The 26,165-nt window shown below is 43.4% G+C and overlaps 2 protein-coding genes across 5 annotated transcripts in view; both read right to left on the bottom strand.

The window, feature by feature from the left end:
* Positions 1-5,923: 5,923 nt before the first annotated feature.
* Positions 5,924-13,213, bottom strand: SLC35E1 (solute carrier family 35 member E1). Its single transcript, XM_074978004.1, has 6 exons — positions 12,828-13,213; positions 12,023-12,093; positions 11,489-11,626; positions 10,372-10,497; positions 9,931-10,176; positions 5,924-8,383 (listed from the first exon to the last, which is right to left on the bottom strand). The coding sequence occupies exons 1-6, from the start codon at positions 13,201-13,203 to the stop codon at positions 8,150-8,152; spliced, it is 1,191 nt and encodes a 396-aa protein (XP_074834105.1). The 5' UTR covers positions 13,204-13,213; the 3' UTR covers positions 5,924-8,149.
* Positions 13,214-14,704: 1,491 nt separating this feature from the next.
* The window catches only part of MED26 (mediator complex subunit 26), a 54,226-nt gene continuing 42,765 nt past the window's right edge, over positions 14,705-26,165 (bottom strand). Inside the window, exons 2-5 of one of the 4 annotated variants that reach the window (XR_012642619.1) lie at positions 23,168-23,242; positions 19,754-21,350; positions 17,989-18,202; positions 14,926-15,034 (exon numbers count right to left, since the gene is read on the bottom strand). Coding sequence is in view for 3 of the 4 variants with exons in the window: in XM_074977997.1 (XP_074834098.1) it covers positions 19,662-21,350; positions 23,168-23,242 (1,764 nt within the window). In the remaining variant the exon portion in view is untranslated. Of the gene's footprint in view, positions 15,035-17,988; positions 18,203-18,647; positions 21,351-23,167; positions 23,243-26,165 lie in introns of those variants that run through there. The other 3 variants (XM_074977998.1, XM_074977999.1, XM_074977997.1) reach the window with 3 other exon arrangements.

The raw sequence follows: 26,165 nt of genomic DNA, 5'->3' as shown, positions 1-26,165 counted from the left end.
TGGAGGTGGAGAGGGGCAGGATTGAAGTGGGGACATGGTATAGCGAAGGGGAGACCCCCTGGGCAAATTAGAAACTCAGCACCTGCCTGGGCCCTGCACTAACTCAGCCACTGCCCTCTCCCATTACTCCCTCCAAGGTCTGGCTCTCTGGGAGACAGCTGATTCAGCAAGCACTGATTTGAGTATACCCACTTTTCACTACTTGCTGCCCTAAGGAACACTAGCATTGTCCATTTGTATGTTTTAAACCAGAAGGTGTCATTTTTGTCCTCCAGGGAAGAAGTACAGACGGTCTCTAGGTTTCCTTGTTCATCCCTAGAAGAAACTGAAAACGGCATGAAGCACTGTATCAGCCACGGAGACGTGGAGAGACTGCTTTTTGGTCTCACTTTTCCATGCAGCAACAACAAAGTCTATGTGAATATGCAGTAAATAAGTCCCTCTATTTAAAGCAGAAATAATTCATTTGCAGCTTGAACTAATAGTAAAGGAAACTTCCTGTTCCTATTCATATAATAAACACAGACAAGGGGACAATTCTGGAAAACAGTGCAATTTTAAGATCCATCTTCCATTAATTTTAGTGGAGAATGTTTAAGTGAGTTCAGTACTTAAACCGCACTTTCTGCCTTTGGAAGAGTCCCCTACACTTGGGGAAGAGTCAGCTACAGTTGTTGGAGAGACTGCAAATAGGAGTCTACTAGCTGATAATTTAATACATATTGCACCTCCCTCTTTATCTGGCATGCTCGGGCCCTGAGTGGTCCCACAGAAGAGAATTTGCTGGATGAGGGGAGATGTAGGGCTTCTGCATGTACACAGCCCTGCAATCAGGAACTGCTGCAGCCACAGACTGCAGTTTCTGTCACCAGCTGCCATTCAGCTTCAGCCAGCTCCTGCTCTCTTGGCTGACAGAGCAGAAAGGGGCTCCAGCTCCCAACATGGTGGTAACCTCCAGGTCCCCGCTGCTGCGGGACAAACATGACCTTCTGGCCTTGGCACACTGTCATGGGACTAGCAGGAACTCTGGCTCCTAGTTGTGGGGGCTCCTGCAACATCCATGGTCATACCAGACAGCATAAGTTGCTGGATGAGAGAATACTTGATTTCAGTGGTGCAACCTGTACAGCCTTTCCAGATGGAAAGCATGGGATAATGTAGAACAAGCCACTGGACCCAAACATCAAAATGCTTTATGAGGAGGTTTTATAGTGCCTGCGATATAGTTAATTTTATATACCCAGTATTAGACGAAACTGCAAAAGCTCACAGGCGTTTACTGGGATAAAAATACTGATACTACTCAGTCACATGCAACCCATCCACCTTCATCAGTGTGCTATCAGAGTATCAGGAACATCTGTAACTAGAAGGATAAGAAAAACACCTTATATCCATGGTTAAACAGGTAATAATGTTAGAGAAGCTGCTTTCTGCAACATGTTACAAATTTAACTGACCGAGTCTTTTGGTCATTAAATACATTATCCTATAGCCCAACTACAGACTAGCCAATCTCACTGAAACCCAAAGGTGGCAAGAAGTAGCCATTTTCTCCATAATTCTAACCATAAATAAACTTCAGTAAGCAGGATCTGGCTTTGCAGAATTCATCTTTATTTACATTTTAAATATTTAAAAAGTTAACAGCTTTTCCACTTCAAAGTTTATAAGCTAAAAATTCATGATTACTCTACATTAAAAATGAAACCCGAAATAAATTCACTCTAGATTTGGAAGAGGTACATATCAAATACACCTTCCCAAGAAATACTATGTTTGCATTGTATTAACACAGATGAACCAATTCAACTGGATGTACAACTAAAATGTCCACATTTATGAAGTAATTGGAACATATTTAAGTCCTCTACCACAGAGTTCAGATACTAAGTTCCACCATTTAAAGCCGTGTTTCCCAATTTTATTTGGCCATAGAACTTTTCTAAATTGAATTTTGCAGAACCCCCGCTCCAGGCTTTACCTGCTCCAGCATCCAAATCTGCCCTCTGTCCGCAAGGTTTACCCCCTCACATCCAGAAAACCTGCCCTCCCATCCCTGCCCCCACTGAAATAATAGAACTAAATTCAGTTGGTTTAATGAACAGATCCCTCCCACTGCCCAGCTGGTGGTTAAACCAATTAAATTTAGTTCCACTGTTTCAGTGGTGGCAGGGCAGGGCACCACAGAGGAGTCAGCTATTGTAATGGAATTCTTCTCACTGAACCCCAGTGTTCTGCAGAACACCATTTGGGAAACACTGATTTAAAGTGTGTCATGAAGTTGTCTTTTCAAGCTGAGGCCTTCTCCACAAATCAGAAAAACTTTATGTTCCTATCTCTAAAAACAACCTGTTTTAACATTTATCGGGCAATAAACACTGTGCTGTTTCCCCTCTCTATCCTAAACCTTTATAAATCTTTTTGGACTAATCCCATTTCAAGCTCCTCACAAATGCCTCATTAGGAACATGTAACCACAGCATTTGGACCTTGGCTTAGCTCTTACAGAAATGCTCTAATTTGAAATATAGGGGAAGCAGAAGGAAGCTTTTGTGACTCAAGAGCCCATGCCAGCAGCATTATATTACACAAGAATTTTACTACAGAGAATGTCAGATGTCAAGAAGCTGGGCATTCAGGAAACCTAGTACAGAGTAAACAAGTACATGTATAATATTGTTGTAAAGAAAGAAAATTCAGCTTCTCTAAAGGGATACTATCATGCCATATTTAAGAAGCTTTCTGTTACTTTTAATTAATTCATTTAAAATATAGTTTATCACCGTTTACACTGTTCAGCTTTTGCAGTTCAGCTTGTACAGTGAACCATAAAATGAAACAGTCTAGTTTATGTTAACACATGGAAACAATTCATTAAATACAGGTTGCTATATACTGCTCCGAGGGAGAGAGAGAGTGCCCACATCTACCTCTCACAAAACACCCCAAAACCCAGCCACTCCACGTAATAGTGAGCAACAGTGACAAATTCTCTCACATGCACAAATCTCCCTCCCCTACTCACCAGTGATATGCCTCTACCAGTTGCTCTGAGCATGTGAACTGAGCTGCGAAGGAGGTGCACATGACTGCTCATGGCTCCCCTTTAGTTCCATATAATTTTTCTGGGGGGAAGCAAAGAAGTCTGTGGGGAACATATAAATTCTCTCTATGCAGAGACACACACAGTTCTCCCAAGTGTTCTGTGTAATTCCCAGGAATTCAGACTGATAGAAAAGGGCGACCAGATTCTTCGTATTTGGTGTAAAGTCAGTTTCAATTGTGCACAATTATATCCAGACACACTGGAAAACTACCATATCCTCAGCATGCAGCTATATTATTCAACCTTCTTGGTAACCTAACCATAATGTGCCCAGAGGGCTATGGCCACCATCTCTGGGTATTCAAGTAAGAAACTCGAGGGCAGGCCTCAGAGTCCATCTAATATAATTAACAAGATAGCAGATAAATCCCCACAAATTCCCTGACACTCAAAAGCCACCAGTACAATTTCTCCATCTCCTTATCCGCATCACACCTAATACAGACCACCAGCACACCACCAAGGATGGCACAGGCAGAGTATCAAAGGAAGTGAATCCTCCATGAGGCACAGACAAACAGTTGTACTAAGTTGTATGTTGAGCTGTAACAAATAAGAACTATAAACTTTTTAGAGCAATTTATACTCTATGCTTTTAAATACCAGATTCCATAAATGTCACATTTTATCCCATGATTCATAAAAACACTATACACTAAAATTCATAAAGTAACAGTATATGGAAAGCACAGTAAGGGGAAGGTTTATGTGCCACCCATACAGCTGATCAAATATTTAAATATAAATACCTGTATGTAAATAACATCACAAACATTTACCTTAAAAACCTCTCTTACCATCACCAAGTTAGCCTACCAAAAAACCCTCAGCTTATAACATTGTTAAAAACTGGAAGCTCTGGAAAATTAACGGCTCTATTTGTAAATAAAGGGCAACATAAACAACTTTATAGTAGAAACTTCTACTGTTACACTGAAGACAGAGGGGTGTGTTAGGACATTACTGGGACCCTGTCTGACCATTAACTCTCCCAGCAGTGACCCAAGGCTATTAATATTTTCACAAGTCTTGACGCTTAATCCATTGAACTGTCACTGAACTTCATTCATGTATGTCTGGTTATTTCAGATAACCGTGCAAGACACCCGTTTACATTGACAGAAATAGAGACTCAGCTAGTCATTTAGTTCATAAGGAAAAGGTTTTCACAAGATCTTCCAGTAGCACCAAGGTATCTATCAAACTCTCTCAATGTAAAATTCAAGGGATGGAGTGGCTAGAAGAAGTGTCCAGTTTCTTAACGCATGTTTATTTTTAGTAATACCAATACTGGGGTAGAGTATGGGATTCCTCAGGTTTGCATCAGTGTAATGTACACTACACACAGACTATAGAACACAGACATTTAAAAAAAATCTGCAGTAGCTAATATCTGAATCTCAAACGTTAATTACAAAGTCACAGTTTTCTTAATATTGCAAAAAAATTAGTCTAGTCCTCCAAATGGCTAACATTCTTACTGTAAGCAAAAGTAAATTCTTCACTTTGTTTTAATAGCAGGGTCATTATATGATTGTCTAGATATGCCCTTTTTATTCTTGTTTTCATATTTTCTACAGATTTATGTACAGTTAAATATGCCATTAATTTACAATGTTAAAATTAGACAAATATTTCACTTCAAACAAAAATCTCACAAATACAAGTTCCAACAATATCACGAACTTCTTTTACCTGAATCCAGGTAATAACTAACTGTTTTGGAACTTAGGTGCGGGTAGTCAAAGAAATTATTTACTAGAACATGATTCACCTAATGATTCTATTGTACAAAATAATTCACACTGACTATATCACCTGAAATAGCGAAGCATGACCACAGGCCTTGTAACCTCCAGGAGAATAAGCCTAAAAAGTTATCTGCAGAGCCCTAAGTGGACTATGGCTTACCTCTCAGAGCAATCCCCTATTGCATTGCACTGCTTTACAGCAATTGTATTCACAGGGAACTCTGAAGCTGACAGAGCCCAGATTAAAAAACTTGAGAAACAGAGACAAGGCATTCTCAGCAGCGGGCCCCACTTGTGACTACAATCCTGACAGATCACACTGAGTCCATGTCCTGGTAGCTTAGGAGGGTGCAATGCAAGCCTTCTAAGGAAAGAGTTGTGAACAGACCTGGCTCCAGTCTTCAGGAAACAATACACCAAAATATGATTAAGCAAGCATTTACTTAGGAGAAGGGAGCTTTGATCCCCTTCCTTGAAGGGATTATTTAAATAGTACCAAGATATTATGGTAATAGGCACACTAAAAAAGCACAGGTGAAAGGGATTTATGCCTTTTTATGGCTTTCCTCACCAAAGTACCCCAAAACAGCATCTCTATGAGGTATGGAAGAATTACCCCATTTTACAGATAGGAAATTGAGGCACAAAGATCATGATTGAGATTTTCGGACAGGTTTATGGGAGTTAAGAACTCATCTCCCACTGAATATAACGGAGTTGGGCATCAAACTCCCTTACCCTCTTCTGAAAATTTCACACTATGGCTGAGTCTACACTAGCACCCTCCTTTCAAAAGGGGGATGCTAATGAGACACTTTGGGATATGCTAATGAGGTGCGGCAATGAATATGCAGCACCTCATTAGCACAATGGCAGCCACAGCACTTCAAAAGTGCTGCTTTTGATCATGCGCAGCTCGTCTACACGGGGTCCTTTTCGAAAGGACCCCGCACATTTCAAAATCCCCTTATTCCTATTTGGTTATAGGAATAAGGGAATTCCGAAATGTGCAGGGTCCTTTTGAAAAGGACCCCGTGTAGACGAGCCACACATCATTGAAAGCAGCACTTTTGAAGAGCCGCGGCTGCCATTATGCTAATGTGGCGCTGCATATTCATTGCAGTGTCTCATTAGCATCCCCCTTGCAAAAGGGGGGTGCTAGTGTAGACATAGCCTAAGTGACTTGTCCATGTTCACACAAGCAGTCTATGGTAGAACCAGGTACTGAATTACAAGCCCAGTCCAGAGTCTTTAAACTGCAAGATCATATTTCCTTCTGCATTTATGCAATGTCACTCGTGTTAAAAAGATTGCTTAGAAATACACTATGTGTTAGTCTTTTCACTGGCTGTGTTTTTCCCTTTTGGATGTTAATATGAAATAGTTATGTAGAAATGAATCCCAGAGCCTGTGAAAGCAATTGCAGCTTAACAGTTTTAGGGGAAGGGTATCCAGAATGATTGCTGAACTGTGAGTTTTCCAAACCCAAATTTCCTTCTAGCATGAACACACTCACCTCCACTGACATGAGTGGAATTCTGGTCATACACAATGACTGAATTTGGCCCAGCCTCCAGAGATCCACCTTCATCTGCTTTGAGACACACAAAGGAAGTGACATTGGGAATTTCTACAAGAAGTTAGACTGTGAATAAATTTAGTGGTGTACTTACAGAAAAAAAGCTAAGGAGCCACAAACGTATCTTGCTTCTAAAAGGCAATTCTCTTTCATTAAGAGAATACATAGAGAAGAGATTATTTTATATAATACACACCCACTACTGAAGTGGGTCACTGATGCTTGTCCAATGACAAGCAAGAATGCACCCAGTATTTCTCCATCCAGAATCTCAGCCCTATTTATAGGATGTGGTTCTCCTTCCAGAGACACAGCCTGAAGAACATCATCTTTGCCAAAATTATTTTCTATTCACCAAAGCGCATGTGGCTTCTCTTATCTCACAGAAACTCAGTATCTGACATAAGTGATTGATAAAACTTCATTTTTTGTCACAGCACCTTCACTGATGCTAAAAATATAAAACAGGAAATCCAAGCACACGTTCCTGATAATTTTACATATTCGCTCTCAATTCAAGAAAAACATCTCATGATAATTCATTAGTCAAGTGACAGACCCTAAAGGAGGAAAAAAAGGGTATAAACATTAACTTCCATAAATTTGAACAAACAAATCAGGCAGAACATACACAATAGCTCTAGTGTTACTAAGTAAGCAAAACATATAAAGTGTAATAGGGGGCCAAGAAATAGATTTCAGACAGTTAGGTTGTCATACATTCATAAAACAGATCGTATGATAGAGCATAGCTCTTACAATTAAAAAGGGAGAAAGAAAAACAAATCCTGAAGTATCTCCCAACTCAACATGATAAGCTAGCTTTACAAAAACAAGTGCAGAGCAGTCACAGGAAAACAGCCTTGTTCCAAATATTAATTTTTTATTTGGCAAGGTGTTTTCTATTCTCAGATAAAGAACAACTACTGAAACAATTGCACAACTTCATTAATCAAAAAATGTGAAAATTGTCACATTGATACTGATAAGATGGCTAATGTCACTTTATTTCAGAGCCAAATTTGTTGCATATACTAAACAAAGTTTTACCACAAGATTATTGAAGGGATCAAGAACTTAGTACTACTTTAGAAACCCTACTGTTTAATGATCATTGTAAACAGTAGTTAGAGGCACATGGGAATTTAGCATTGACATGAAGTTTTAAACCTGTGCAACTGAAATTCAAATCTACATTTGATTTTAGACGTATAAATCAACTGTCCTCCAACTGACAAGCCCTGCTAACACCCATTAGGAACATACAGTTTCACTTCTCCAAAAGTTTCATAAATTATACTTGGAAAGTAATGAGTCACTTAGCATTAAAATAAAATTAAAACAAAAGGTTAAAGATCAAATTGTTAGCATGAAAAGGAAGTACTGGCCACATTTTAACTGCCAAAAGGGCAGTCAATTGACAGATCTGAAAAATACTACAGCAAATATTTATGCTGGAGTTTTACACTTGCATTCCAAAAGAACCTCTGTACAAGAATTATACTGTACACTACTTTCCAGTGTCTGATTTAATTGCTTCATGTTTAGAGACCTGCTTCACTGAAGATGAAAATCGGTACCACTTTTGATTCACGTGCATCTTCCCCTCAGCAGAACCTATACAACCTACGGCTTTAAATCCAAAGACATGCCAGAAGTTTCTGTTAATGCTGGAGAAACTGTTACAGTCTGTACCTGCTAATCTGAATCCTATATATCATATCGATTTAAGTTATATGCCATTGGATAGTTTTGCCTGTTATATTGGAAGTGGTCTGTTAAGACATTGGCTCGGCCATACTGATAGTCTCCATGTTGTACAAATGTCGTGAGTCCATTCTGAGATTTTTCAGGAGTGTTCCGGTGATGTTCAAGATTCACAAGGTCTCCAGTAGTAACTGGAAGTAGATGCTTCTTTGCTTCCTGACTGGCATCATATTTTGTCTGTGGAATAAAGAATTAATTAACTACTTCTCCCAGACAACAGCATGCAGCATGCCTAGAAAGAGCAAACATCCTGTTCGATGCCAATTAGTCATATTAGAGACTATATTCTGCAATACTAATCCTAAATCTGCAAACACTCCTAATGCAAATCCTTCTCCTTCAGTATTCCTAGTTAACAAGAGTCCTGGTTTTACCCATATGCCTTGAACCACTACTGAAACATTCCATCTAGGTTAGAACAATAAAAACAAGAAAAAGACAGTTACCTGTTCTGTAACTGGTGTTCTTTGAGATGTGCTGCTCATGTCCATTACAAGTTGGGTGTGCGCTGGTGCATACCCAGTTGCCAGAAGCTTCTGGCCCTAGCCAGTAGCCATAGGGTCGGTGCAGCGCCCCCTAGAGTGGCGCTTGTATGGCGGCCCATATATGCACCACCCGACCCGCCCTCTCGCTCAGTTCCTTCTTGCTGGCTACTCTGACTGTGGGGAAGGCAGGAGGGTTTTGGAGTAGACATGAGCAACACATCGCGAAGAACACCAGTTACAGAAGAGATAACTGTCTTTTCTTCTCGAATGATTACTCATGTGCATTCCAAGTTGGGTGGATAGAATCCAAAGTCTAGGAGGTGGGGTCAGAGCCCCAAAAGGAAATGAGGACGGCCCTGCCTACCACAGCATCTTCCCATGCGTGCCGTGTCAAAGCGCAATGCACTGTAAAGGTGTGAATTGAGGACCAGGTGGCCACCCTGCAGATGTCCTGAATAGGGACTCTGGCTAAGTACACCATTGCGAATGCCTGCCTTTGGTCGAGTGAGACCTGATCAGGAGAGGGGGGACCCCTGCCAGTCTGTAACACTCTCTAAACTATTTACACTAATTACTAACTAATTTACCAGTAGTAGCTACCAGCCGACTACACAAGTGAGAGAGCTCCAGCAACCGACTGCATGGCAAGAAGGAACTTAGTGGGGGGCGGGGCGGGTGGTGCACATATGGATCACCATACAGGCACCACTCCAGGGAGTGTCGCATCAACCCTGTAGCTACTGACTAGGGCAAAAAGCTGCTGGCAACTGGGCATGCACCAGTGCATGCCGAACTTGCAATGCACATGAACAATCACTTGAAGAATCTTTTGTTGTGTTCACCAGACACCCAACCCAACACACAAGCTAATGGCACACATTTGTGTGCTTTTAAACGCTGAAGAAGAGCTGGAGCAGTTCTATATTATACATTTTAAGACTGAATTTGGAGATAAGTCCACTGAACCCACAACTGTCACAGTAAGGCAACAAAGTAAAGCAACAACAAAGGAAGCTCCCCACTTCCAATGTCAGCATGTCTCATCTCATTTCACCCAAGGTCCATTCATTTCTTGGTCTTCCCAAGGCTGTCAACTTGGGCCATTTTATTTATTTGTTTTGATTACACAATTAACAGTTTTTATCTGCTAACGGACAGCTCATTTTACAAAAGCTATTTCACAGTCAATAGACAGTTTCCAACCACTAGACTAGTGTAGGTTTCACAAGACAAACTTACCTTGTTATACAAGAATACCCCTAAGATTGCTGTGAGCATCCCAAGAACATTGGTGCTGGTGACTGGATTTCGAAGCATTATAAGGGAAACTGTAATGACCATGATCCTTTTTGTGGCATTTGCAACAGAGTAACTTAAGGGGCTGATTAAATTAAGAATACTGAAGGCAATAACATTCTGGGCAAAGTTACAAAATCCACTTATTATGAGCAGCATTAAGGTCCAGGACCAATGGGACACTGTACTCTATGGGGAAAAAAAAGAAAATGTTAATCTTCAGTTTCGGAGAAGAGAGAGAGAATTCATAAGGAGAAGAGGATTACTATTTTGTAGTGCTTGGTGGCAATTACAATGCCTCTGGCATGAGATACGGGTACATCTTCAAAAAGCAGGAGAGATGTCCAAGCAAATGCCCTATCTTGAAGCTTAACAAAGACTTACCAACTCATTCTCTACTAGAAAAGAAGAAAGATCCACCAAAACCCATGTTGGGATCATGAAGAACACAGCATGACATCCAAGTATGTTCAGCAGCCGAAGATGATGTATTCGGGAATCTCTCAACACCTGATAAAGACAGCAGAAATCATCCCTTTCTTCAAGTACTGACCACCTTCGCTCAAAGGATAGGGAATCGTTTCAGAAAGCACAACTCCAAACATTTGACTCACTTGTATAATGTTATATCAAACAATTACAACAGTTCTCGTTCACAGAACCTAAACCTCACTTTGTATCATGTGATGAAGGATAACTATCAACCTACCTAAAGACAGTGATGTTCTGCCTAGGGGGCTTGAATGCTGGAAGGGTCAATATCAAAGTATTTATTCTACATAACGGCATCAGTCACATACTAATAAATGCTAAATATTCTGTTTGGTTTAAGAAATTTGACTTTTGTTGACAAGTTTAATTTACATGTTTTACATCTGGATTGCAGTTCCAGCCAGTGCAGGACTTGGAGTAACGTAGTTCAGTCTAGAGCTGCAGCGTCCAATACACTTCCCATTCACCACACTGCAGCATGGCAAAATGGAGCCTACTCCACACACATTGGCATTGGTGAAGGCGGCTCCTCCTGCGGCCCACCACAAGGCTCACTCTCGCGTGCACAGCAGCAACTCCAGCTGTGGCTCAGTCATGCGTGTGGCTCTGGTGAGTAATCTCGGGGAATGGGGAGGGGCAGCACTGTGGCGATTGTGAATTTCTTTTGGACACCACTGGTCTAGAGTAAGGGTCTGACTCAGGGTTAAAGGTGCTATCCTTTAAATATGTTATTGTACGTGAGGTTCTCTCAGTCATTGCTGATAGAAACTGAAGATTCCCTGTAACAAAAGAAAAACAAGGATAAATTCTGGGTCATGGCCAACTTTCCTCCACTAAACAGCTAGCTTCCAAGGCTTTGTGAGCTATTGTTAGGCATATAACAGATGCATAAATCACCATATAAAAATACAAATGCAAACCTATACTGGCAAAACATTACTGCCATCTTCAAGTTAATGCCAATAGTTAAAAGTGTTCCATCCACCAGGATGAATAACAGAACTATTACCTTTTTGGAGAAGATGTTCTGAAGTGAAAAACAGAGTGTAGCAGCAAGAGCGCTGATGAGTCCCCACATATCAAAAGAAAGTTCAGTGACTGTGGCCAGCAGAACACCACTGATTATAGGGATCAGTGATAAATACACCTGGAAGAGGGAGCAGATGATAGCAGCATTCATTTTCTAGGAACTTTCATGTCAACAATGTTCCAGGACATTTTTAGGACACCAAGATCCCTGGGATTCACTTTTCATCTTGCTGCAGTTGGACAAAACTAAGCCATACTGGATACACTGGAGCAGTCTGCCTACAGTTAGCACAGAGTCAGCTCACACTTCATATCTGGAAGGGCTTTTCTACAATCATAAGCACGAGAAGCTTTAAGCTGGAAAATGAATGGTTATTCTCTGCAGTCTTACAGTACTCACTTGGGAAAGGTTTTCACTTGCCCCATGTGAGTAAATTTTTCAATCCCTGTTAATTAAATTCAGCAAAGATTAACAATGGAGAAGATGATGAGGATTAACCAGTAATTTCCTTACCTTTGTAGTCTGTTTTTCTTTCATTATAATTCTTGACAGTAGAACCACCCATATAGGCATTGTTGCCTTTACTGAAAATGGAAGTGTAAATAAGGATGTTAAAATCAAACTTATACTAACAGAAAAACATAAATGGGGAACGTGCACAAACACCTGGGGAAAAAAATCACATACCCAGACCCCACCACTAAGCAATTGATCAAAAGCACATCTGCAATTACAAAAAATGACAATTAATATTATCAGGGTATGCTAAGAGAAAAAAAAGTTAGAAATAGCAAGTTAAGTTTTTTCTTTGAAAAGTCACTTATTTAGACTGGGAGTGTCTACAGTGTTTAAGGTACCCACCAAATTCAGAGAATGATGTTCCCTGCATCAGTTGTATTGGCCTTTAAAAATCTTCTGTGAGAGCACAACAGCTGCAAATAGTACAGAACCGGGAGATCTTATTTCAACACCTAAACCGCTCTTTTTTACTGGCGGCCTACGTTGTTGGCTGATCATCCCTTTCGGGGCGGGACGGGTCCAACCAAAGAGACAGACTAAGACTCTATGGAAGACAGCATACGACAGGATGGGAAGCTCAAAATGGGAAACAGCAGGAGTATAACGAGTTGCAAAGGGCAAACGTTACCAATACGTGAGCTAGGACTGACTCCGCAGGAGATGGGGTAAATCAGTTTCAAGGGAAAGGCGGCGGCAGCAGGGGCTGAGCCGGGCCAGATCAGAGAAAAGGCCTTGCTCCCACCGGAGCAGGCAGAGGTGCTGAAGTGGGCACAACGCTGCTGCGGACACAGTCGCTCACCTGTGTGCGCGTAGGAGACCGGCACCCTCCAGAGCGAGATGTGCGCAGAGACGGAGGCGAAGTACTTGCCGAAGGCGAGCGGCAGGATGTAGCGTGGGTAGGCGCGTGGCGGCAGCTGCGCGGGCCCGGCCGGGGGCACGCGCCAGGCTCGCAGCAGCGGTGGCAGGAGGCCGCACAGCCCTAGGATGTGGAACAGCGATACGGTGACGGGCCGCGGGAAGCTGCCCAGCAGCAGCTTGTTCACCACGTTCCCGCCCGCGCTCAGCCCATACCAGGCTAGGCACAGCGCGGATACGCGGGCGCCTTCCCTCAGCGCCGGCCTGCGAGCCGCGCCCGCTGTCACCGAGCCGCCTGGAGCAGCCAGCACGGCCGCCATTGTTGCTTACGGGTCCCCGTAGACCGGGGCGCAACGTCAGCGCAGCCAACGCGTCGCTCCCAGGGGGTGGGACGCCCATAGCCCTACCACGAAGCTCCAGGAAGCGGTATTGCATATGATGTCACTTCCGTTCATCAGTCTCAGCCACGGCAAGGAAGAGCCGGTCACGTATGGTTCGGCTCGCTCGGAGTGGCGGTGCGAGCGACCCCCTGCTCCGTGCCCGTGCGGTGCTACGGAGCGGTACGAGGCACTAAGACACAGTAAGCGCCACAACTGGGCTTGCTTGAAGTGAGGCACCGAGAGCGACCCTGCATTCACTCTGCGAGCCTCGGAGCTGCCTCTGGGTAACCGCCCCTCGGCATCCCCGGGGTTTGCAATTGGAGTCCCAGTGGCTCTGCCCGAGTCTCCCCCTTCAGCACAGTAGCAGATCCCCGCTGGCTGGCAGCAAGAGGGGCCCTAGGTTGGTCATCAGCTGCTGCCACTGGGAATCCAGTGCTCGGGGGCGCAAACGCCCGTTCAACTCGCTGTCAGCACTAACCGCTTCCAGCGCCTCCCCAGTAGTGTAGTTAGCTCAGAAGCACTATACACAAGCATGGCCACATCTCTATTACAGCCAGCTCTCAACAGATGTTACTAACAGATGATTATCTGCCAGCAAAACTTCTGGGGCCAAAGCATGTGCAGGCACAAAGGCAGATCGAAAGAACAAGCTGCTTAGCAAACAGGGTTGTCCTGTGAATTGGAGGACCTGTCTGTCAACAGAGGCACCCCCACCCCCCCACAGCTTTTTCATAGACAGGAATCTGGCAACAAAGGCATGATTCCTGAACATGGCAAGGCACAACACTGCTGCCAGCAGCGGTGCCAGTTTCTGTCAGCAGTCTATTGCCAAAATGCATTTTACATGTGGATAGCTGCTCCATGGGGTTCTTTTGACAAAAGCCCTGTTTTGTCAGTAAATGCTTTTGATGGACACAGAGGTCATATGTTTGATGGATTGGTAGGGGGAGGGCACTGTACAAGTTGTCAGTAGAGGCTCTTTGCCTACATTTCACACTAGTGACAAAAGGCTTTTTTGCAAATGACCTAACAACCAGTCATGGGAAATGTGCTCCCTGCAGCCAAATACCTATTCATAAACATCAGGAAGACTCAAGGAAGTATCCAAGCTCTTACCTCACCTCCTGAAAATGACCAAATCCTACTCCCTCGCTGTAGCAAAAATGACTGTCCTAACCGCCATAAGAACGTAATACATAGCTGTATATTTTGCCACTTAGTAAACTCAGTACATCACATCTGACCATTGTTATCAACGATGCTGTCTCCCACTGCTTTTTTTCCTCCCTACTCCTGTAGCTTTTGGCCATTGTTAAGAATGTGAACTCTTTAGAGGTAAGGAGTGTGATTTTGTTCTGTAGAGTTCCTAGGTGCTATCACAAATTAATAAAACCAAGGGGGTGTGCTCTGGAGGTACAAAAAGCACCTTTCCCCTCATTAGCACAGTTTCAAAGAAAGTATTTCATTTACTTAAAAGAATAAGAACTTGTTTACAGGACAACAGGTTGCTATTTGTGCTTTTTTTTTTTTGTTTGTTTTTGTTTTTAAGTTTTGGTTCAGACTAGATGGACAGGAGTCTTGAGACCTCCTGTATATGAGTTGTAAAGCTGTTTTAATTGAAGGCCTGAGTCCAGCACTGCCAGGGCATCACTTTCTTGGTGACTTGCAATCTGTGGTAAACAAAGGAGGTGTCTCTCCTCTCTCCCCTTCAGGCTTCAGCTGCTCAGAGTGAGATGAGGGCCGTTCTCTGTGTGCACCACTGTTTCCTTCCCTGTAAATGGGAAAAAAAAAAAAAAAAAAATCAAGACTTCATTTCACATTTGCCATTTCATGTCAAACTCTTAAGTTTCCAAAGTGACGAGGTTTTTGTTTGGGTTTTTTTTGCTATTTATAACGTGACAGCTACCCACCTCCCCTCTATCCCATTCACTAATTTTAAATTTAATTGGGAAATGGCTAACACTACAGCTACCTACACCACACTTAAAGGAGCACTGATTTTAGTATTAGTGCAAGACATTGCAACCCTGAGTCCTGGAAAATGAAGTTCACAAAACAGCTCAGGAAGTAGTTTCCTCCCTTACACCATTAATTCATGAACTAGTGAGGTTATCTGAAGGACATCACACACAAAACTATTGTCCTTCCTCTTATGCCATCAGTAAAGATGCCAAGTGGGACTTTAAGGGCTTGTCTACACTACTCCCTACTTCGAAGGGAGGATGGTAAGTAGGGTGTCAGGAGATTATTAATGAAGTGCTGCGCTGCATAAGCAGCACTTCATTAAGCTAATTCTCCCCCACAGCAACTCCAAAGTGTCAAAACTTCGAAGTGGTGGCTCGCATATAGCCATGGCTAAGCTGCCACTACTTCAAAGTGGCTGGACAACTTCGAAGTCCCTTTACTGGAGGAGTAAAGGGACTTCAAAGTTGCCCAGCCACTTTGAAGTACCGGTGGGTTAGCCACGGCTACACGTGAGCCAGCACTTTGAAGTTTTAGCACTTTGGAGTTGCTGTGGGGGAGAATTAGCTTAATGAAGTGCTGCTTATGCAGCACAGCACTTCTTTAATAATCACCCGGCACCCTACCTACCATCCTCCCTTCAAAGGAGGGAGGTAGTGTAGACAAGCACTAAGTGTGCTATAATTAGACCAATTAATTTTGTAGTTAGCTTCTTGGGGTGGGGGTTCACTCAAAATTAAGGAGCATCAGATTTGGATCAGGGAGCAAGAACAGCTGTATAGACTGTCAGTCCTCCACATTAGTCACTTTTGATCACTAATGCTAACAGCAAATGCTTCAGTAATGTTTAAACTTCTAGATAGTGATGATAACAGATTTAATTGCTTTGAGACAAGGCATAATTATTGTCACAAAGGGCTCACCTCATCAGCAAAAGGAAAAACAGTTAAAGTTATATTTGTACTGCCAGTGGTAGTCAGAGGCTACATGACCACAGCTACTCAAGGGGGGGAATTATATTCCTGAAAAGTTTTTGTTAGTAAAACACGGTCTAGCAAAAATGTTGTTTGGTATTGGGCACAAAAGGAAAATATCATTACTATTGTTACTGTTACTAACAGCCAGCCTGCAGGGAACCTCCTCTTTAATGCTTCATATAACTGTTACAATAAAGCTGCAGATACTGCCTTCTCCTAGGGAGGGGAGCTCCCAGTCAATGTTTCCACCAATTATGATAAAGCTCCTCTTTGTCCTGTTCAATCTATGACTATTTAAAAGGAAACTATTATTGAACATTTGAGCATCACAAAAAGCGTTTGTACAGTAAAAACCCAGTTATCTGGCATTCTGATAACCAGCCCGCCCAGCTCGGACTGGGTGCTGTGGAGCCAGCTTCCCACTGCTCAGCTAGGGGATATAGAGCAGGGCCAGCTGCCAGCCTTAGCTCTAAGGACCAGCATGTTTTATTATCCAGCATCCCCAGTTCCCTGGGCATGCTGGATAATAAAGCTTGTACTGTAGTAAGTTAAAAATTAAACTAAGGCTCACTGAAGAAATAAAAAATGGTTCCTGGATAGGTAAATATCAATTGTTTGTTCAGATTATTCTATGCATTCTTTAGGGAATGTATGCAATACCATCTCCACACATGTAATATATAAGTTCCCATACAGGAATGAAGCCATACCAGAACCTAGATTCTCAGATGGGAGCCTTTTTCTTGCTAGGAATAGAAGGAGACGTCTGTTTTACATTTGTTAGACTGTAAGCAGCTTTAGCACAAGGACAGTGCATTTTGGAAAGCACCTCGAGTACAAGCAACTGGCAAAGAAACAGCCCATGCAAAAATAGGAAAATTCACAACAAGTAAACATGTACAAGGTAAACTTCATTTGAACTGGTTTACAGAATTGAAAAGACCACCTTGTTAACATCTGCAATATTGTGGGGCTGAGAGAACATCACTGTTTACACTGAGAGAACATGCTGAAATACAATGTCTTTGAACCTATTTCTGACCCTGGATCACTTCCAATTGGATTGCATACCTAATCCACAACTGTGAAAGCTAGTCACATGATTTAAAGTGCACAGTAATCAGTAGAATGTATGGTCACTTTGTACTGCAGTGGGCAAGAGCTGGGTCTGATGCCCTAGACTTCTCCCCTACAAAGAAAATTACTAGTGGTTAGCCAGCCTCCAGACACAGTGGCAGGTTGCTTGCAAATGCCAGTGACAATTTAGGGTATCATCCTCCTCTACAGGCCTCTTTAGTGCAACCAGAATTTCAGAAGAAATAGAGTGAACTGGGAAGAGGGGGAAAAAGTGCCCAAAAATTATGTGGTGGACCAGCGCCCCACCATTCCCTTATGAGAGTAGCCCTAAATTCAGAGGGCCCAAAATGGCCAGGTTAATGAACACAATATTGAACACACCTCCTAGGTGCAGAAATAGGGAGATCAATGTAGAAAGGTTGGGGGGGCGAGATCACTGCAGAAGGGTAAAAATGCAAGTAAACTGAAAATATACTTGGAAACATTTTTATGGTGGCTGTTTTTTTCCAGCTGAGAAGCCTTTCTAATTCTGAAGTCCTAGAGAAAAGGGAGCAACTAGGCTGCGAGAAGAGATTTTGTAATATCCATATACAGCAGGGTTCAATATTTCACCAGCTAGGAAAACCACAGAAACAATTCAGTCTCAATGTAAAAGGTTAGATTTTAAAAGCTTTTCATTTTGTACTCCTTGGAACAAGCCAACGCTCACCTGGTGAGTAACATCCATTATAAAAAGTAGATTGTTTGAGAACTAAGAGCCCAATCCTATTTTCACTAAAATCAGTGGGACTTCTGCTAGGCATCTTAGTGGAAGCAGGATCCGTTCCTTAATAGTGTATCAAAGGTTACTGCAGTGACAGCAATCCAACTTAGGAGTTCTCTTTTTAAAAAGCACCAGTGGGAAAGAACCCCAATATCAGATGCTGTAAAATAAATTGTTTCAGTTAATGCATTAATAGTAGTGGGAAATGTTTTGCCTATACTGAATATAATAAAAGTATTATGAATCAGGTTGTGATCAGAGATGAAAAACAGCCATTTTACAATTATTTTACCACAAAAGCAGAACAAATAGTTCAACTTGTGAGGTACAGAACAGTAACTTGGAGGACTTTCTCCAAACCAAATATTCTCCCTGGATTTAACCACAGTTAAAATTATCCAGTAAATATTACTAAAAATTTACAACACATTTGGAAGACTAAGAAAAGCTAGATAGTACATCATATATGACTAACCACCTTTAATTGGTTTAGAAGGAAACAGGATGCAGCTTTAATCGCAGTGCTGCAATAGGTACTCTAACCAAACTTTGAAAATAACCAGTTTAAATATAAATCATTCACAAACTTTTTTGTGCAAATTTTTTTTATTTCCACATTTATATCACAATGTGTCCACTTAAAGGACCAAATAGCAAAGTTGCTTCCTTCTGCATCCCAAGAATACAGAAGTCTAGTTACTGTACATTCACTAAGGCTCTTTGTTTTTTGCAAATTGCGTTTATGACGGATATCCATAAGGCAAACAATATCTAAAGGAATGGTAACAAGTATATTTCCAGCATACAAAACAGGCTTCCTTTTTCCCTCACAGTACAGTTACAAACTTGTAGCACCCTCATTACTTTTGGATTCTAGAAAAGGTTCCTTTTTCTAGAAGTTTGCAGGAAGGGAAAAGGAAAAAAATGATTTGGCTGGTGGAAGAAAAAAAGTTTTTTTTTTTGTTTGTTTTAAACTACTTTTTGCAGCATTTCTCAGAGACTAGATTTTAACTGAAACCAGACTAAAATACGTGGATGCCTATGGAATGTTGAGCTGAAGCTGGATCACCAACCTGCAGCATAACACCTTCTGTTTAAAATCCAATCTTTGCATGGATGACTTGAAAAGAATACAATATTCAGAGATCTGATTCAAATAAAAAATAGGTTTTTTGCACATTATCTCAGAAATCTCACTGCCAAATAAACCCAAATCAAGTCAAATAAATAGATGCATATTTTGTTATGGTAATTTTTACAATTTTATCTGTACCTGCCTGTAATAAGATTCCGGCATTCACAAAGTGCTGGAAATCATCTTCACTTCTTGGGGCTAACACTTTTTTTTTTTTTTTTTTAAATAGCTGGCTTGCTAGAGAGTTTTTAACTCTATTTAATCAACCTTCGCATGCCTTCCTCTGCAATTTTGTTAGTAAACTGGTAGCAGCATTTCACAAAAAGGAGAATTTAAATGAAAGAGCTGTAAACAACCAGCTCCTTCACTCTCTCTGCTCGTTGGCCCTGTTTGTCCAGGACAGGAGGCTGTCTCCATGTTAAGTGGCATAGTGTCTGCTATTTTTGCTAACTGCCAATGTGAGAGCATTTTAGCAAAGCTTTACTCAGTCTAGGCAGACGTAAGGCAGGATGTTCAATCTACCATCATCCCCATGTGGGTCTAAAGATATGCACTGCGTCCAATTATACCAGTTACCCTGTGTATCATAACAGCCATTCACGCCTGGCCAGTGTTGTTCACGTATTCTGTCGAGGTCCTCACTTGTGACCTCTCTTGTGATCCCAGGCAAGTCTGTGGGTTTGCTGTTAGGAGCTAGAACGTGAGTCTTTCTAGCTTCTCTTCTAGTGCTTTCCTCCTGCTTTAAATATTCAGACATGAAGTAGTGAGCTCCTGGGGTTTGTACTCCTGATGAAGACAGCAAGCTACTTTGTCTGTTTAAATACGATTGAATTATTTCATTTCTGGATAACTCTTTCCAGTTCGTTTGTTCAAAAGGACTTTGCAGGTTGGGTTTTTGATCCTGCATGTCTGTTTCTGTCCTGTGCTGTTCAGTGACTGCAGGGATTTCTACCTGCAAAGAATCTTTTTGTGTTAAAGGTTTTATCTGTCCTGTCATGGGATCAAATGTGAGTTTTCTTTCTTTTAATCTCACTGATTTAACACCCCCTTCTATGAGCTGCCCATCCAAATTGACTGTATGGTCTCTGGTTTTGTACCTTTTCTTCTTCTTACTATCTGAACCTGAAGCAGCGTCATCACTGTCCATTTTTGAAGTGTCTGGCGAAAAGCCAACATGTGGAGTCAGAGATTCCCCAGAGTGCAAGCTGGTTTTGCAGCTAGGAGATGTGTGCTGAAGTGTCCCTGCTGTGTGCCTGTGCTGGCTTTCAGAAGATGCCTGCTCCTGCCAGTGCTGAGATACCTCAGTTCCTGATTGTTGAGAAACTTCCAGTCTTTTTGCTGGCATTGGAGGTGTTGAGGGTTGCATCAAGGAAGGGGGTGGTGGTGATGGCACTTGTACAGTGTCCAAGAACTGTGACCTTTGAGATGGACTCGGTACTGAACCCTTTGGTGAGTATGTGATATGCTGTCGAGGAAATGTATCATGCCTAACATTCCCAGGACTAAACGAGGAACAGCGGGGACTCCTAGGTTGGTGCTGTCCGGTGGTTTCTTCCAATTTATCATGCTGCTGAAGCACCGCAGTCTTTAATAACGAGGAAGTGCTTGAAGGTTTTACAAGTCCTGGAGGACTGGTGTGAGGTTTTACAGCATTTACTGGGATCTTATTGTGTTTGTCATTTTCACTATGTTCTGTCCTGCTGCTCTCAGGCCCTGTGTGCATGTTTACATCTACAGGACTGGGAAAATTTTCAGGGCTCCCTGCAATCCCATTAGTTGGTGGAGAAGAGTTCTGTAATACTTCATGACTAGCTTTGGAAACTTTAGAAGGCAGGGGACCCTGATGCCCATCCCGATGTTCGCCCTTCCTTTTCCGATTTCCTAGTTTTTCTGGTTTTGGGGAGTTTAACTTTTGGATATCGTTCCTGCTTTTTAATTCATTGATGGGCTTTGATCCAGTTACTATAGCAGGTGGCACTTCTGGCTTACAGTTGTGTGCACCACCATTTGCTGATCCAGGTGGATTCGGTAATCCTCTGGGAACAGATTCATTCTGGGTTACAGGTTCTATCAGTTTTTGCCAATTCCGTAGCAATTTCTTGGCACGTTTGGCAAGTTCCTCATTGGACGTCTTCTTTCTCACATCATTGATGAGTTTCCCTAATCTTGTTTCCTATAAAAAAGTGAGAAGAGATGTTTTACAAATTTTAATTCGGAACAGACAGAAATTAGGTCAAATGGTAAGCACTTTCACTTGTCAACACGTAGGGTGGGTCTACACTTGCATGCCTCTTTCGAAACAGGTATGCAAATGACAAATCAAAAATACAAATGAGGTGCACATTTGCATATTTGGCACCTCATTTGCCTATTCTTATTTTGAAAGCGCTTTTTTCGAAAGAAGAGAACCAGTGTAGACGCTTCTCTTTCGAAAGTAAACCCCCTCTTTGAAAGAATCCTTCTTCACATTAAATAAAGGGAAGGATTCTTTCGAAGCGGGGGTTTACTTTCAAAAGAGCAGCGTCTACGCTGGTTTCTTCTTTCGAAAAAAGCTCTTCTGAAATATGCAAATGAGGTGCCAAATATGCAAATGTACACCTCGTTTGCATTTTGTTTCCCTCATTTGCATGCCTCTTTCGAAAGAGGAATACAAGTGTAGACGCACCCATACTATTCTGCCAAATATCACACCCGAAATTCACAAAGAATGTAGGAGCTAAAGAATATATTGATTCACTAGTCTTTTGGAAGTGACCGAGTCAGTTGACCTGATGATCCAATATGCAAGCAGCCGACTGTCAATCTGAATATTCATGGCTTCTCTTTCTCTGCTGGTGAAAGTGCCATCAGCGCTATGTGGGGAAGGAGTGCCTCGCTCAATAGGAACCTCTTGCAAGTGACCAAGGAGCATACTTAAGTAATGGGGAAAGATGTGCACCGCCCCAGCCAGACAGTGTGTGTTCACCCACAACAGACATGTAAAAAGAGGAACAAGAGACCCTCAGAGACACTCTGGTCTTACTGACAGATCTTACTCCACCCTTGAGAGTCAGATGGAATTTTCCCTAAGTTTTGCACGAAAGATGCATGGAGCCAACTTAATTTAAGTTCTCAGGTGCCTAAATAAGAATTATCTAAATTTGTATGGGAAATATCTGGGCCTCTCTTTTGTGGTTATACCCAAAACATCTCTCTGGAAATATTAGGCATCTGCCCCAGAAATCAAAGTAAAGAAAAGTGTAGTAAAGAAAAGTACAGATTGTGAAGAGAAGCAGAAACTCCTTTTGCATATTAGAAGGAATGGAACGTGAAGGCTGATCCCTCCTACATACAAAAGTCACTTATGTTTCGCATTATGGATCTGGGAGAAGCTGAGAAGGAATGGCCTTTGCAGTTGCTGTCCTGCAAGCAGAGAGAGGCGCCAGGATCTGTCATTCTGTTGTTACCTCAGTTGACCCTTTTGCATAACCAAATACTGGAGGGTATCTTGCATAAGAATATTTCAGAGAGTGAAAAGTAAACGAACAATGAATTACCAGATAGCCGAATCCATGTTCTCTAGCTATACAGTATTCTCCCAAGGGGAGCTAACCTCACAGCCAGTCTGGGATTGTTATTCTTGGTAGGTTACCAAAGAATTCATATCTGAGCAAGAATAAGAACATGACCAGTCATAAGATTCAGAAACAATGCTTCCTGACTCAGACAGGGACGTAACCGGTGGAAGTATTGCTCCGATGCCTTTTGTGAACAGAAATTGGACTGCACGGTACACCAGTAGAGTTACCCTTCTACTATTACATGATTCCAGAAACAATTCATTCTGTCATGTATTGAAGTGCCACAGGAAGCAGTGAGGTCCTGATTACTGTTATCTTTACTTTAAATTTGTAATCTTTTGTGATTGCATTAAAGGGGGTTCAAAAGATAAAGAGGCCATCTCTTTTCATACGTAAATGTCTTTGGAATTTCATATGTAAAGTGACATACCTCAAGTGCCTCTTTGGTTATGGGATATTTCTCCAAGCTGGAGATCACGTCCAGCACAGCCACCATATTATGGATCTGTAACAAAGCAGAGTAAGTGATTTAAATGTTCATGTGTACATTTTTGTTCTCTAATAATGTTGAAACATGCTGTGTAATTACAAGAAGAATTAAGCACAAAACCTGCATTCTTCGAGCTTTAGGGAGCTGCCTGTCTGCAGTAAGAGGAAAATGGACAGCTTTGGCCCCCTTGGAAGTTGAAGGAGCTATTACAATCTTACTCCTACACAAAACTAAATTCAGTGCATATGGTCAGAAGCTGTTGCCAGCTGCAGTCCTCGATTTCAAGTGCACATTCATGATGGTACACACTTATTTTCATTTATAAAGATATGACCAGTGTAATCTCCAGGTACATTCACTGTATGTTAAAATAATGTGAGATTGGTAAGTGTAAAGACACAAATACGCAGTTTCTAATCCTCCAGGTAAAACCCTGAATCAGAAGACTGTGCTGTGTACCAAGTTCAAGGCTGGTTCTGTCAGACCAACACAAAGGCAAACTGCAAGACAGAATGTCCTATCATCAGCTCCCAAAGTTCAACTTTTCTGTCTGTTAACTAGGATGACCACACTAAACAACTGTCATCTTAGCGCTAAGCAGAAAAAAGAACTTTTCCATCAGTGCAGCTGCCACCTAGAGGGGACGTATATTAATTACAGCAATGGGAGAATCCCTTCCATTCATGTAATTAGTGTCCACACCGAAGCACCACAATGGTGGAGTGCAGCTGTGCTGTTCAGGCATAGACAAGACAATATTTGAACTTCAGGTCTTGTTTACCCTGGAAGTCTATGGACACACAGAAGGATGCCATTGGATCCTATAAAAATAATCCAATTGCTAGAGATTGAAATTTTTTTCAGACAAATTATCAACCCCTCTTTCAACTCAAGACACTTAAGAGAAGAGCTCTTTCCTAAGTCATTTTAGTAAGTACTGAAACATGTCAGTCACAGAAAACACCCTTAATCAAAATCAAGTAAGATAGAAGACAAGCAAGATTTTTAACAATAAAAAGATTCGGGTCTTTAAGGCAGCAAAAAGGCACCTTCCCTTCTCAGAGATGGGGCCTGTAAGAGTCCCGAGATGCCCAGCACTTGGCCTAGGGCGGGCGGCACCCAAAAAGGGATTAGAACACCAGCCCCTCACTCAGTTCGGGGCGGTCAGCAGTTCACCGTTACAATACAATACAGGCCCCAGCCCTCAGTCTAGGGCGGGGCAGCAGTTCTCAATAGCAATACAGTACCGGCCCAGCCCTCAGTTCAGGGCGGGCAGCCGTTCACAATAGTAGTACAGTACAGGCCCAGCCCTCAGTTCAGGGCGGGCAGCAGTTCACAGTTGCAACAAAATCCCGGCCCAGCCCTCAGTCCAGGGTGGGGCAGCAACACAAGGGTTTGAGCACAGGCCCCAGCCCTCAGTTTGGGGCGGGGCAACAGCACAAGGGTTTGAGCACAGGCCCAGCCCTCAGTTGGGGCCAGGGCAACAGCACAAAGGTTTGAGCACAGGCCCAGCACGGGCTGGCCCTGTCAAGGAGGGGGTAGGGGGTCGCAGGCCCTCCCACTCCACTGCAACGGACCCGGGGCCCTGGGGGTCACTCACACACCATCACGGCAGTGGGGATCCAGGCCGCAACACACTGCCATGGGTTCGGGAGCGTTGTTCCCCGGGCCACTTCCTACCTCTTCCTCCACTGGCGGAAGGTCCCAGTCCATCTGGTCAGGGGGTCCCACAGGGTCGGTCTCCTCCAAATCGTCCACCTTCGGGGGCTCCAGCCAGTCGCTCATGTCAATGTCATTGGGATAGTCAGGCGGCGGTAGCATGGTGGACCCGAGGCGATCCTGGGCCTGAGGGCTGCAGGGACCCGCTGCCGGGACTCTGGGGCAGGCCACTCCTGGGGCTTCTTCCGAGGTGGGGGGTCTCTGCCGGCGTGAGGGTCCTGGCAGGTCTGGGAAGTCTGGGTAGTCCCCCTGGGGCATCTGGATCCGGGGTTGTTCGGAGCCGCTGGGGGCTTGCTCCTCCGGCCCGGCTGGGCGGCGACAGGCCCTCCGTCCTTGGCGCTGGGGAGCTCGTGCAGGCGCGTCCTCCCTGCCCGGAGGCCCAGGCTTTAATGGGTCCCGAGCCCTGCCCTTGGCCTTTCTAGCCCTGGGCCCCGCCCTCTGAGGGGCAGGCCTCTGGTGTTCTGGCTCCGGGCCCGCCCACCAGGGCCTCTGTGCAGCCTTCTCTGCCTCTGAGTCAGCAGGAGGCCATACTCACTACACTCCCCCCCACCCTCCTTAAGTCCGTCTCCCGTGCCATGGGGGCAGACTCCTCCATCTCCCCCAGGGGGGAAAGGAAGTCGGCATTTGTATGGTCCTTACCTGCCCAATGACGCACGTCGAAAGCATACGGCTGTAACGCCAAATACCAGCGCACAATTCGGGTGTTGGTACCCTTCATTTGGGACAGCCACTGTAACGGTGCATGGTCCGTAACTAGGGTGAAGGGGGCGCCCAACAGGTAACACCTAAGGGTGTCGCACGCCCACTTCACCGCCAGGGCCTCCTCTTCTATTACAGCGTAGCGCTGTTCCCTCGGGAAAAGCTTCCGGCTGATGTAGACCACCGGATGATCTTCTCCGTCAATCTCCTGGGATAGGACAGCCCCTAGGCCTACCCCGAGACATCGGTTTGCAGAATAAACGGATGACTGAAGTCGGGACTATAGAGGACAGGTTCCTGCATTAGGCACTGTTTCAGGGTTCGGAAGGTCTTGTCTGTGGCTGCGGTCCATACCACCCTTTGCGGCTGGGCTTTTGTCAAAAGCTGCGTCAGGGGGGCGGCAATTGAAGCAAACTTCGGGATGAAGCGTCGATAGTACCCTGCCAGTCCCAAGAACCGTCGTACCTGCCATTTGGTACTGGGGGGAGGGCAGGCCGCTAGGGCCTGCACCTTGTCCACG

The sequence above is a fragment of the Carettochelys insculpta genome, chromosome 27 (assembly GCF_033958435.1).
Source record: "Carettochelys insculpta isolate YL-2023 chromosome 27, ASM3395843v1, whole genome shotgun sequence".
Classification (NCBI taxonomy): domain Eukaryota; kingdom Metazoa; phylum Chordata; order Testudines; family Carettochelyidae; genus Carettochelys; species Carettochelys insculpta.
This window is presented reverse-complemented; position numbering and strand designations above follow the sequence as displayed.